Raw genomic sequence first — 14262 nt, forward strand, 5'->3', positions numbered from 1 at the left:
AAGCTCACACCGGTTTTTAAATACAAATTTATTTACTGCTTTGATATTTGTTTCAATTCAGTGTATTTTGCTTCTGCCTAGCAAGCCAGCCCTCTGTTCATTTAATTTATTTCAGATTTTTAATCACATTTCCAGTAGCTGGGAGAGGAGAAACGATGGTGCCGTATCTCTTGGCCTTTCTGCTGTTTGTTCTCATGTGAGATGTCGCTGCTGTCTCTCCAGCTCTTCGCCCCGACGCGTGCGCGGGCGCTGGTTGCACTGGGCAGGGAGGGGGCGGTTGGGTTCCCTCCCCGTGGCTGGCAAAGAGCCCGGCTCTGTGTCTGCTCGGAGCGTCGCTGGGAAAAAGGGGGCTCCGTTTTATGGAGAAATAACACTCCACTGGGGGAGCAGAAGGTGCTCGGGCCGTGCGGTGAGTGCTTCACATGGCTTCTGGGGAGACGAAATGAGAAGCCGTAATTGAAATTCTGCCGTAGTAAATTTAAAATTAATTGGCTAACAAATTCCATTTCTTAGGCATGCCATCTGAGGCTAAAGTACTTAATTTTTTTATATGTTTTAAATATTTCATCATATACTATCATAATTCAAAGTCAGGAAACATTCAGAAATATTTGAAGTACTGATAAAGAGGGAATAGATTTCATTATTTCAGTTCTAGTTATTTTGCTACATTAGGACCTGGCTAAAGGTGCTTTGCATCCCTTAAATTTTTTCAGGTATCTGTTTAGCGTTATTTTGCCAGATTGCACAGAAATTACCCAGCTGAGGAGTTTGTGTGCTCTCGGGGGCGGGGGAGCGGGAGCGGAGCTGGGCCCTGCCCTGCCTGGGGCTGCAGTGGTGTGGCCCCCGCTGCCTCCCGCCTTCGGAAGGGGCTTTTCTCCTGCCCGGGGTCCCACCAGGAGTTTGGCTTCCCAGAGTCACCCCTCCCACCCCATCGCGTCCTCTCCCGCCTGCCCTTCTCGCAGGGGTTTCACCCAGAATTATATTAATGTGTTCTTTTTTATTCCAGTTAAGGCATATAGTTTAAGCGTCCATTCAACTAAAAGTTTTCTTTTTAAAAAAAAAGTGGCCTAATTTTTGTAAAAACTATTTTTAAGTACATTTTCTGTAGTTGAAAAATGAATTTTTAAGTAGTACCATCATTCCTTTGGTGATTTGGTTTGAGAAGGAAGTTGGCACCTGAACCTTGAAGACCTACAGTTAAATGCAGTGTATATGAACATAATTCATTTGAAGCAACAGCATCTGGACGCGCTTATGTTTGATGCAGTTCAATGTTAAGAGTGTTCAGATCTCTGGAAAAAGATAAAATCTGTCCCCTGGTGACCCTTCGTGCTGCTGGCAGCCGTTCAGCTGACGGGTGATGCTGGACCCGGGGCATTGGCTGGAGCCAGCAGTTGCCGATGGAGGGAAATCCTGACCCCGCGCTTCGCAAGTGCGGCCTTTTGAGAAATGCAGAGGTGGAAATAGCCAAATCCGGTGTCTTGGAGCTGATTTCCATGACAAAACACAGTTTGTAAAAGAAGGGTCACTTTCCTTCTGCGATATTTCTCAGTGCTCTGTGCAGGCACCCCGGGGCGGTGGAAGCTGGGCTCTCCTCGGCCCCCTGCTCCAGCGAAGGCGAGCGTGTCCCAAGACGCAGGATTTGGGTGTCCCAAGACACAGGATTTGACCCCGGCTGTGGTGGGGTGCGCCGGGGTGCGTGGGGTGGCTGGTGGGGCTGGGCCGGGGGGTGCTGCAGCCCCGGGCTTCCCCCCCACACCAGCAGCCGGGGCACCTTCAGTGTGTGGAGAGTCACAGGGAGGGCAGAGCAACGGGCAGCAAACTAGTGGTGCTTTTTCATGTCAGGAAAGATGCCCGGGTAATGTGACGTAGATACCCACCACGGTCTGAGTAGGTATTTCTCACAGCAGGAAACACCCCAGTCTTGCAGCCTGGGCAGGGTATTTAATTTCGGCTCACCTAGTGCAGGAATCATTCCGAAATGGTGGGTGGAAGTGTGTCGGCGGTGCTGTCAGGCAGCTGAAGGTGACCGGAGTATGTTTTTTCTTGCACACCATCCTCCACCTTTTTGTGATAGGGCCCTTCCCTTTGGCAAAGAGCTTCGAAACATAAACATCTACCTGCCTTACTTCCAGGGTACGAGTAATCTCATGTTAGTTGAACGTGATAAGCCATCACTTTGTTAGAAAACAGATGATTTTACAAGTTACTTTATGTTTCAGGTCCTCAGTATCGGCTGGAGAAGCAGAGTGAACCTAATGTCCCAGTAGATTTAGACTGTACCTTGGAGAGCCAGAGCACTTTGGAATTCTGCCTTGTCCGGGAGAACAGTATGTTTCCCCTTTTCACTTTTGCTCTTGTAAATTGCTTAAATCACATAAGTTATGTATTTTGGATACGAGCTGTACTGTCTGGGCAAGTACGTTTTGACGAGACTCTCTTTCCTGAGGCACTTCTCAGTTGTGCCAAAATAATATTCCAGAGGGAGATGATGGATTTCATACCTTCTAGTAAATAGTCTGCATCCTGTTTATCACTTCATGATTAATCTTTTTCTGTTAAACTCTGCTCTGTGAAGTTATGATCAACCCTGAAAAACACTGGAAATATGAAACTTTGTCTCTTGCAGGCATTGCGTAGTGAATAAGGTGGTTGGTCTGCAGTATATTTCGCCATGTCAATGTGGCTGTTAGAGACACTGATTTTTTTCTACTAGAATTTAAAGAAATGAACCATGCAGATATAACTAGAGCACTGTGATGATTTTTAAAGTGCTAGACAAAGAATCTCTCCAGCTATGCTCAAATATTTTTATTCTGTCACTGTTTTAATGGTCCTGATATTATTTCCTGATTTATTTCTTTGCAAGGAATTTTGTGAAACTTTTAAAAAAAGACATTTAACATTGATTTGTGTTTGTCCTCCATAACATTTTGGTCTGTCCTTCATTCTTTCCAACAGCCATGCTCTCAGTTTGGGGTGTTTTTTTTTTCATTCCATTTTAATCCAGCTGTAAAAGTGTTGACGGTACTAACGAGGAATCCAGCATTCATTCTGTCAGCCAAGACCGTGCTCGGAGTTTGCTGCAAACAATCGCAGTGAGCTCCTGTTTCAAGTAGTAGAAGAGTTTTTTCTTTCTTTACAAAGGTTAGACCTTTCCAATTTATGCTTTTAAGCTATAGCATTTCATATTTTATCCTAGAGTGACAGCAGAGCAGCCCCCAGGTACCTCCTAATTCCAGGGGGGAGTAGTAGGCTACTCCAGTCGCAGGCGCGGAGAGGGGGGACGCAGCTGCCCGGAGCTCTCTGGTGGCACCTCAGCGCTGGAGCTGAGATGAAGCCCTGGCAGTTTTGGCTGCCATTCTCCGTGGAGTGGGACATGCTCCCAAAATATTCTTGATGCTCCTGGTTCATTTCTTCATAAAATGGTTCAAAGAAGCTGTAGGAGAGGAAGCGGCAGAAGGCAGCAGGGTGCTGTGCGTGAGGAAGTGCAGCAGTTTCAACCTCGCTAATCGAGTTGCACTCTTCCACAAGCCAGAATTCCCCGACGTCTGCATCCTGGCTATTATTTTTGTATTGATTTTTAATCTATGAAAAGATGCATACTAGTCATACTTCCATAGGTTTTGCATGTTTTGATCAAAAATAACATTTTTCAATCCAGGCTCTGTAATTAAAAGTATATCGTATGTACTGCACTTTTAATGTATTTCCATCATCTGCGGAGGAGTCCGTGCTGTGGCTTGTAGCTCTATCTGCTGATGCTCTTAGCTCTCAGGAGTGACTAGGTTCAGGTTGCACCATTACTTTAATAGTAAATCTGTCCTAAGTTTGTAAGTGATTTAGCAGGAGGCATTCGATCTACTCCGCATCAGTAGCCAACGCTCCAGGAGAGCCTCAGAGGCCTCATCTCCAAATAAACGTCAGTCGTAATGTTGAGGGAACACTTTCCCCCTGTCCCTGAAGTCCTTGAGCAGTGACTGCTCCTCTCCCCTCCTCAGCGAGGGGACCCAAATCCCGCAGCTCTGCAGAACGGGATGGGGAAAGGTGTAGGGCGGATCCCTGCGGCCCTGAGCCAAAAGTGCCCTCAGTTTGTGAGCAGTCCCGGCCCTCGTGAAGCAAATGGAGGGTGCCCATCCAAGGGCATGACCTGGAGCCCGACTAGGATGGTGGTTTCCCTGTAACCTCTGGGCTGGACCCTGAGGGCTCCCGGTGCTGCTGCGATGGCATCACTCTGGTAGGTGGTGGCTGTTTGTCCTCTTTATGGATCTTGCGTGTGTCACCCAGAACGGGGAAAAGCGAAGGCAAAACCAGCACTTTGACTTGTAGAGTTCAAGAGCAAGTCCCTGTTCTGATTTGTTCAAGGCCGACAGTAATCTAGGCAAATTAAGAAATGGTTACATGAATTCTGTCGCTTTTCTGCCGTGCTGTTACTGAATGTTTTCTGAATTCCTGCCAAACTCAAATGAAGAATGCAGGAGGAATCTTCCTCTTATAGTTTCTCCCCCAAAATGTGGGTGAATTTAAAGTGATCTTCCAGCGTCCCTGCTCGGGGATATATGTGAAACACCCACGCAGTGAACTCTCTACGCACATAGATGTTCAAGGACAATACAGTATATAAAATCAGTCATAATTCATGCGTTGTACATAGCCTGGTTCCCCCAATACACACGAAGAAATTGGATTTTGTAGTGCTTGAGGAACTATCTTTTGGCATGGCATTAGAATAGAAATATTGACAGTTTTGCACGGTTAATAAAATAATAGCTTGAAAATCCTAACATCAAAATGCAATATTTATTTTGTGCATTTTGGTTTTATGTAAAATATTTTTGGCTTGGACATGCCAGTCAGGAAAAACTCTGCTATAACAGCTATTATTTTTAAATGTGCTCTTCATAGTCTCATATTCATTTACAAATATATATATGTATGATGCCAAACATCTGCTAGTAAAATAGCTGCCAGTTTCCTTTGGGCACATAGAAAGTTTATATTTCAGGGTATTAAATGAAACAGAAAACTTTCCATTATTAAGAAATGCTTACAGAGAAGGCCCCTATCTATCCAACATTTACTAATAGCATTCAGACTAATAAACTGTTCCCAGTGTGCAGAACTTTCTAACTTGCACTAAGATTTATCTTTAAACTAAAAGCCTGCACTTTGTAATGTGAAATGCTTTTATGTGTAGTAGCAAACTATTCATGGCTAATTTAGTTTTATTCTTACCGTCTTACTTCTGGAAAGTTCCTCTTTCTCATTTTATCATTAGATAGTAATTAGTATTCAAGGGAAATTGGTCTTAATATATTAAAATTGGTTTAATGCCTTTAGACCTGTACCAAAGCCAATGTCTTATTGGAAAATGTAATTGGGGACTCTGTGTATGTAATTAATTGTATTACAATTAAGAACTTTCATTAAGCAATATACTAGTACATTAAAGTAATAAGGGACATTTTTGCAATGCAGTTAACTTTACATTTTGTTGTTTTATCGAGGAAATACAGGTTCTCTTGCTCTTGAATAGGCTACATACGGCGCTTCAATATTCTGATATTACTAATGTGTCATTTTTGTATGTCCTCTAGTGCTTCCAGGAATCTCTTTTGGATAAGGCTCCTTGTTTTAGCTTCTAACTTATTTTCAAACTCGTGCTTCTGGTGCCTGTTTTTTCATTACTGTTGCTCTCTTTTGAAAATCAGGATTTTCTGTGAGGAGATTGGGCCGAGTTACAAATGTAGCTCTGTATTACACCATAGTTCAAGTACTTGAACAAAAATACTGCCTTTATACTGAACCTGGTTTAAAAAAATGAAACAAAACAAAGGAAAAAAAAACAGAAAGAGAATAAAGTTCCTCAACTGTTGTTTCCAGAGTGGGAAATATGTCAATTTTCTGGATGACCATCAAATGTAGAGACGGCAAACCGGTGCCGTGACTGATTCTGCAACACCCTAATGCTTCACCACAGGGGCCCTCTTAAAGAGTAGAGGTTTGTAGCCCTTGATGCCATTTTTGCTTTTTATTCAGCTTCTGTGGGCAGAGAACACCACTCCGTTGGGGTTCTTTTAAGTAGGAGGCTGTGTTTTAATGTTCTGTCTGGTTTTGCAGCGCAAGCCCCTGAGCAGAGAGGAGGGCGTCCCGTGGGGCGAGGAGCTGCCTCCCCCCAGCTCTGCTCCACGCTTCGGCCGCCTTCCTGTCCTGGGCCTTGCGCATCCCACGCCTGACTCCAGCTTTTTTCACTTTTTCTTTCACAAAATAAACCTGACTTAGGTAGACTGTAAGGGAAAAATACAGAGGTCATTGCGAACTGAGTTTATGAGGAGGAGTTTTTTTCTGGCAGAGGAATCCGTTCCCCCCAGCGCAGAGCGGTCTCTGCCAGCAGAACCCATGGCTGGGTCGGCTCCTGGGCTGAATAATAGACCTGGAGCATCCACTTTACTTGATTGTCTTCCCAAGCAGAAGCTTTTACATTCAAAAACCACACTGTGATCTCCATTACAAATACCCTGACAGGCCCGTAAATATTTGACAGGTTTATTCACAGCTGCTTGCATGTGGAAAATATTTTTATGATTTTTCCCCCAATCAGCTGGTGGAGATGGCTCTTCCCTCCGCCGCTGAGCGCCGGCGTCTCGCCGGCATCCTCGCAGAGCTGCGGGGCGAGAGCAATATGCCAAGTTCTGCAGTCAGGTTTTTCCCTGCAGGGCATTTCTCTCTGTTGTTACTGATATTACTGCTATTATCCCCCGCGCCCTCGGGGGCCCGCGTGTCTTGCCATCTTCAGACAGATGATCTGTTTTGATGGTGGAGTTCCTGGCTGCTCTCCCAAGAGCAGCAACTGTAGAAATTCTGTAAACCTGAATCCATTCACAAAGCTCCATAAAACAAAGTCGGCAGAGGTACCAGTACACGGCGGGTCTGACAGGCAGCCAGAGCTCGGTCCCGCTGTTGGGCCGCTCTGGCTGTGGCAGTTAAAGCTCCTGCAGCTCAGACACCCGCAGGGTGCTCACGTTTTTAGTTACGGGGACAGTTTTCTCCCCTGGCAGGCTGCTCATTTTCTTTTTAATACTTTTAATTTGGGTGTGTGAAATCTGAGAAGACTCGGCTTCACAGTAGATAGCCATGTGAAGCCACCGCGCCACGTCCCCGCTCTGTGGGTACCTGAGTGCAGAGGGGGCAGCCGGGTGGCTCGAGGGCAGGCGGGGACCGCGGGGACACAACAGTGGCAGCACCACAGGGCATCGCCCCAGTCTGGATCCTGTGAAGTGTTTTAAGAACATGTTGCAGGAGGTGCGGGGACGTGGTTAACGTGTTATTTCTGAATTTTCTATCGCTACCGATGCGGTTTGCCTGTTGGTGCTAACACTTCTAACGTATAACACCGCGCTCAAAGCCCCGCTGTACGGCAGTCTCGTCACCCGCTGTTAAAGCGCAGCGGGTGCAGGGAAGAGGTGGCACCAAGCACACCCTGCACCCCACCACGCCTTCATTAGGGACAGCACTAACGACCTCTGTGCAGACCAGGATTCCTCTCCCACCAGGGCCAGCAGTGACCCCGCTGCCCTGCCTGGCTTCAGGCCAAGTCACTGTCTCGGAGCCACCCCGGGTCATCCCCTGACGCGCCGTGTCCCCGCCTGTCCCCAGCCCCTCACTCCCCCGTGGGCCAGGGGACACCCAGGTGCAGACGCTGTGACCCCATGGCGTGGGGACAGGGACAGCCGTGGGGCTGGGAGCCGCCACCAGGACTGGACGAGGGTTTCACTGGTTTCTGTGGGTGGAAGTGGGTCCCGCTTTGCTTTGGGCCGCAGGGTGGCTGTGCCATTGCCACCCTCCTGCCTTGCTCTCAGGCACCACCATGCCACGGTGCTTCAAGATGCTTTTAAGTGCACCAAAAAGTTTGACATATCTCAGTGTATCTTTGAAGTACTGCAGCATGAGGGTTTGACATGATACATTATGATAATCCATAGTATAGAGACATTAACACAGGGGTCTTTGACAAAATACATTGTAATGTCTCTGAAGGAGCCATTACAATTTATCTTGTCATTCTGGAGCATAGAGTGGTTGCAGTGTTAAGATGGCTCTGCATAAATTCACATGTAGACTGTTTCATTTGATTTTTGGAATTCTTTCAAGTCGAACGGCACAGCCCCATTTGTAGGTTAACCCTTCGCTGTCCCCCTTCCCCAGAGGTGGGTCCCTGCTCGGGGGCTGCGGGGCGAGCGGTGAGAAGTGGGTATCCCGCGCATCCCACCTATCCCACCCATCCCGCGCATCCTGCCCATCCCGCGCCCGCTCTCCAGTGGGCAGGGCAGAACGCTGATGGGACTAACCCCCGTGAAATGTGAATCTCCAGCTTTATGCTCTCAACATGCATTTTGACTCATTTGACAGCAAATGCTAACCTTACTCTGATGCAGACATCAAAGATATTTATCATAAGCAGCGACATTTGTCGCTGGATTAACAGATAGGATAGGGAACGCTTTCAGCCAGCAGGAACGTCTCTCTGTGCTCAGGTGGGTTTTTCTTCTCCCCTACGTTTGTCCTGCTTATGGCCACCGCCCCGACAGTTCCCCGTGATGAAGCCGATGGGCTGCACTTCTGCAACTCTTAAATTGCCCTGTTAAAGGGAGCCAGCTTCTGCCTCGGCACTGTGTGCCCCAGACCAGTGCCAGGGTTTTCCTCCCCTGGGAGCCGTGGTCTTTCCTGGCAAACCCTCCCCTTGTCGGCAAGGCCAAAATGGAACCTGCCTTGGCTTCTCCGCGAGCCGAGGTTCCCGACGGGACGGGAATGTCCCTCCCCAGGGAGAAGGGTCAGTGCGAGACGCATTCGCATTGAGACTGCTCTAAATGTGCAAGTCTCGAACAAAATTAATACAAAAACCCCGACAAGTTCTTCGCCTGCTTTGCTGGATCTTTAAGACCTGTACTAAAATTCCATCATCTCATCTTCCCATTATTAAAATTTCAGCAAAATATAAAGTTTTCATTAATCTCCTGCAGCAAATGTAGTACTCTGAACTGGGAGTTGATTCAGCTTTTAGGACTACATTAGCTGGGGTATTAAACAAAACGTGTCATTCTTCAGTATCCTCTGTAAGAAGCTAAATCAGTTTTCAAACATATTTATACCACTTTATCTAACAGCATCTGAATGATCATTTAGAGCTGAGATGCTTTATTAGCAGCTGGCATAGAAATTACTCTGCGCAAAATTATATATCGCATTATAGTAATGTTTAAATTGGTGTTAATCCAACGTCATAAAATGTAAAAAATCTTTAAAGTGCATTATATTTTTTCAGTAATTGGCATTTTGGCTTAATGAGATGTTACCTTTTATAAAGCCAGTACCTGCAGTGGTAATGAGAATACTAATCAGTAAATAAAGCGCAGCTTCGTTACGGCGGGGCTAAGATCAGAGTGCCCGAGGTGCTGCAACAAGATGCCGGTGTCGCGTGGGGGGATGCTGGAACGCGGGAGAACGGTGCTAGTGTGTACCTTGGGGGTGGCACCAGAAAATCGTGCCCTGGCTGGAGACAGGCCCCTCCGCCAGGCTCCTTCCCGGTGTGACCAGCTGCGGGTGTCCAGGGGATCCCCCCAGGGGTCTGCGGTCCAGGGGCATCTCGTGTCACCTGAGAATCTGCCGTTGGGATGCTGCACTGCGCTTCATGCGGGACACAAATGTGCGGTAATGTCCTTAATGAAGTAGTGAATTGGTCTTTGGATGGGGGTGACAATTTCCTCCTCCAGAGAGGTGGACTTGAGTGTTTTATTCTTTCTTAAAAAGCCACCTGCAGCTGCAGACGTCACAGCCGCACTTACCCGCTAGCTGAGCCCTCTGCCGTGTTCTAAACCTCTCGCTCATTGTTGTTGGCTTGTTTTGCAGGTTCAAGAGGAGAAGAGGTCTCGGAGGAGGACCCTCAGATCGATATAGCTACGGTTCAGGACATGCTCAGTAGCCACCACTACAAGTCCTTCAAAGTCAGCATGATCCATAGGCTTCGATTCACCACTGATGTTCAGTTAGGTAAATCAATCTGTGCTGTAATGCTTAGGAAAATGGAACAGTTCAAACCTTTGGCCATCTCTAATAGCTGACTGTCCGTCTCAGACGTTTTTAAAGCAGTCATTATCATGTTGGGCTCTTTTATCGTGGAGCACATCACTTGAAAGTGTTGCTAGCGTTTCAGCAGTTAAAAAAAATGGCTTTCAGTTGAAAATACTTCAGTATTTTTATTATCCGCAATCAGCTAGCACATGTTTCTTCTGAAAGAAGGCCATTATTTAATGACCCCATCTCTTTTTTTTTTAATCTAGGCTTCCTAATGGAAAGCTTCTTGCCAACTGTTTTGTTATTTTTAAATGAGACTGTGCAAAATTGGGTATGATTAGGTTTTTCCTTTTCTGAGACTGAAAGATTTTAACAAACAAGTGGAAACTTGAGGAGGAACGAAATAAAACTAGCATTCTTTAAAGGTTTTATATTGTCCTTATTAGCTTTCTGAATGCTTTTGAAAACCCGAAGGCCAAGGGATGACAGAATCTTGAATTATAAAAGCCCCATTACTGTTTTAAAATGATTGAATGGCTTTCTATCTTTGTGTTTAAATTGTGAAAATTTGATTAATGATGCATTGGTAGGTGACCTGTGACATTCCTGCAAATACCTTCCATAAAGAAATGATTCAGCAGTAAAATATTAAGTGCCATAATGTTTACAAAATACATTTATTCTGTAGAATTTGGTAGAATTGTTAAATTTACACTATAGCAGTTTCTGCATTATTGTCACTCCGTTCTTCCATCCTTAAGCACGTATAAAAGTATATGTCTCTCAGATTTTTACAGAAGAGGCTCCCTTAGTTTATTTTGAGCTGTCTTGTTAGGGCAGGATTTATCTGCTGGTGCTGAAGCAGGCCAGCGCTGGGCATGAGCTCTGCTTTTGAGCAAACTGTCGGGGTGTGATAGTTTGCTTCCAGTGAAGTTTGACTCACTGTATCTGGAAAGTGTCAGAAACGAGAGCTTGAAAGGTCATGACAGATCACTAAAGATAAATGGTTAAGGGAGAATAGCTGTTAAATGAAACAAATGGCTTAACTTGCGTAGCACTGAAGGAGCTGACCCTGTCCGGTAGTGTAAGGACCGTAAAATTTCCCTTTTATAACAATATGTGAACTTGTATATTTTTGATGGCGGTACGCTGACAACGTGATTTTTATAATGTAATTACTTTTTAAAAATCAAAGAAAACCCCAGTGAGATATTCAAAGTTTGGGCAAATGTACAGCATCAAAACCCGAAAGTGAAAATAAATGTATGTTGCTGGGTTTTCTCATGAATTTTTAAAAGATATGAGAAGAGCGATGCTGGTAACGTAAGCATTGAGGGGCTGTTTGGGTTAGTGCTGCTGAGTGTTAATGTGTTCATCTTCTGCAAGTGACAGACTGCTCCGTACAGTCGGAAATGTAAAAAAAGATATATAATTTTTTTTCATTGCTCATCGGTCCCTGTGGTTCGTGAGCTATTTTGTGTCACTCTAACGATGGCCCGTTGCAAAGACTTTTCTCTGTAGCATTTTTATGTCATCAGCTGTATGTGGTGCCCCAGCAAAGCGACGGTTTCCCAGCGGATGCTGAGAATCCAAAATGGGTCCATTGCTCCGTGTTGACTGTATCAATGATGTTGGGAACAGTGCAGGAGCGTGTCGGCTCAGGCCGGCCAAAATACGGGACGGTGGGTGCACTGAAAATATCCCTGTGGTTCTGGGGGCGAGTCCCGGCTCCCCGGCCTTCACGGGGGTGTTTAGGTGTGACGGCCCCCAGCCATGGTGGAGCAAACGCTCGGCACAGCTCATCCCACCCCCTGCCCTTGGCTCCGGCACCGTACGACATCCACGTGTCGCTGCTGTGGAGCAGAGTCTGGGCTGCATTGCGTTGCACTCGCAGAGAACAGGTAGCCATAGTGCGAGCTGTGTTTGTCAGTTGTTGTTGCGTACTGGTACTTTTTGAAGTGTTGTAGCTGTTTTGAGGCCTGATCATTTAATTTGAGGCAAGTTTCACTGAAAGTATAGGAGTGAGCTTGATCTTCTGTGCATTGTGCGGAGTTCTTCTTGAGAGGAAAAAGCAATACGTGAATGACCGTGGGAGGAACGACCACCTTTGCTGGTTTTATTACGGTGGAAAGCTTTAGCCGTAGCAGTTTAAGGTCTGGGGGTTTATGTTTTAGCTCGTATTAAAGCGTAATGTACTTACTGTAGCACTCTCAACATTTTTACAAAGGTTCTATCATGTTGTGAAGGAATAAGACACATTTGCTTGTGTATCGCCTTAGCCAAACTAAAAGAAGCATATTGTCTTGGAAAATTACTGCTGGCAAGTGTTTCAGGAAAGGGGGGGCAGCTGCAGACCCCAACAAAGGAAAGAAGAACAGAACAGTGTTACTGCACTAACACATCGATGACATTTCTTTTGATAAAATTAGTGAATTAAAAAAATAGTAGAAGAAGCATTTTTACTTGGTTTTTGAGTATGACTAATTTGCGCTGCGATACAAAGACTGCAGCAGCCACGTACATAATCCTGTTTTGATTTTAGGTTTCAACACATACAGATTGTGAGAACAATAACACAAAAAAGACAACATCCTTTGTCAGTGTGCTCTTTGGATGTGTGTGAGCTTAAGCCAGCGACGTCAAGATACAGAAATAATGGATGAAGTATACAGCAACAATTTGCAGATAAAAATAATAGAAGTTAAAGTGTATTTTACATGATAAAAAAAAGATGAAAGAGGAGGAAGTCTGTTACATCTGAGATGGTTACAAAATCCATGCTTGGTGAAGTAGCCTCTGCTGAAAAGATTGATGCAATGGGGAGTGACCTTGGCTTGGAGCAGGAGCTGGTGATGTATGTATGAGCATCTCGCTGCTAAATGGACCCAGATTTGTAGCACTAATATACATGGAAGCCCAGAACCAAACTCAGGATGGCAATAAATCAACAGCCACTTTGGGTGTCATTTCTGGTTTATATTCCACTATTGTTCTATCACTTTAATTCATGTCACTATCATCTGTTCATCTGGAACAGTTTTATATAATTTTCCAGTGGAGTTACCTGACAAATCCTATCAAATTAACAAGGTGCATTAACAATATTGACTGACTGTGAATTCTGAAGTTGCAGGACCATACAGTGAAAAATTTTTAAGGATATTTCCAGGGGTGACATTTTTAGAGGGGAGGGATGGGGAACACAAAGAATTTGCACCGTTATTTTTAGAACTTACCTTGACTTTTTTTCAGTGGGAAAATAAGAACTTGTACCATCACCTTTGCATATTTTCCTTAAACTACAGAAAATGCGACTTTGAATAATTAATGATTACAGTGAAATAACAGCGCCGATTTTAAATAATCTGCCCGAAATTAAATTACAAAACAAAACGGGCTCCAGATACAGCATCAGCCTGCTCAAATTAGCTAGTTCTAGCAGTCCTTGTGTTAATTGGACTCTTGATACGGTGCTTAATTGAAATGTGATCTCTCTGATGTGACGTATGTTTAATGACAAAGCGCATTCTTGGATTACTAGAAGCAGGGGGGTGGGGGTGGTGGCGTTATTGTACCCTGTCGTAATAGCCAGGGTTAAACTGAAGGTGGCCTTGTCCTAGCGGAAGGGGCTGCAGAGAGAAGCCACTGCAGGTGTCCACACGCTTTGATTTTAGAGTTGCATAAAATACAAATGAACCATGACCGTATGACCAGGCTTTAAGAAATATTGAGTTAATTTTGAGGGCTTGGGAGAGCCGTTACATGTGTGGCATCTTCCTTTATTTTGTCTCACAAAGTGTTATCATCAGCTCCTTTAGGTTTTCTCGTGCTTCAGACGAGGCACACGCAATGCATTTGAAAGCATCGTAGCCAAAACCCTCTAGAGGGAAAAGGTTATCTCTGCTGTTTTTCCAGAGATGCGAGAGTTAAATGATGTTTAAATACTTTTTTCCTGTATTGCTTCCTTTTGTCGTTTTCTCATGAACTTCACCCATAACTCATGACGGAAGAAATGTAATTATTTTTAAGGCTCCACACATCTTGATGTAAAAAGCACACTGGGAAGTTTGTTCCGTCGCGTCAACAGCTACCGAACAATGAGCTTCTGTTCATCAGTGTGGCGTAGCAGGGCTTTCGCTTTGCAATATGGAGATAAATTTGGCTATAAAATAGAGTGCGCGTCCGGGC

General features: G+C 45.1%; 1 protein-coding gene across 6 annotated transcripts in view; it reads left to right on the top strand.

The window, feature by feature from the left end:
* The window catches only part of MAPKAP1 (MAPK associated protein 1), a 105666-nt gene that overhangs the window by 76173 nt on the left and 15231 nt on the right, over window positions 1-14262 (top strand). For 5 of the 6 annotated variants that reach the window (XM_074609057.1, XM_074609061.1, XM_074609058.1 and 2 more), the window contains 2 exons: window positions 2226-2333; window positions 9910-10050. In XM_074609057.1, coding sequence (XP_074465158.1) covers window positions 2226-2333; window positions 9910-10050 — 249 coding nt within the window. The remainder of the gene's footprint in view (window positions 1-2225; window positions 2334-9909; window positions 10051-14262) is intronic. The other variant, XM_074609062.1, reaches the window with a different exon arrangement.

This window comes from Larus michahellis, chromosome 15 (assembly GCF_964199755.1).
Source record: "Larus michahellis chromosome 15, bLarMic1.1, whole genome shotgun sequence".
Classification (NCBI taxonomy): Eukaryota; Metazoa; Chordata; class Aves; order Charadriiformes; family Laridae; genus Larus; species Larus michahellis.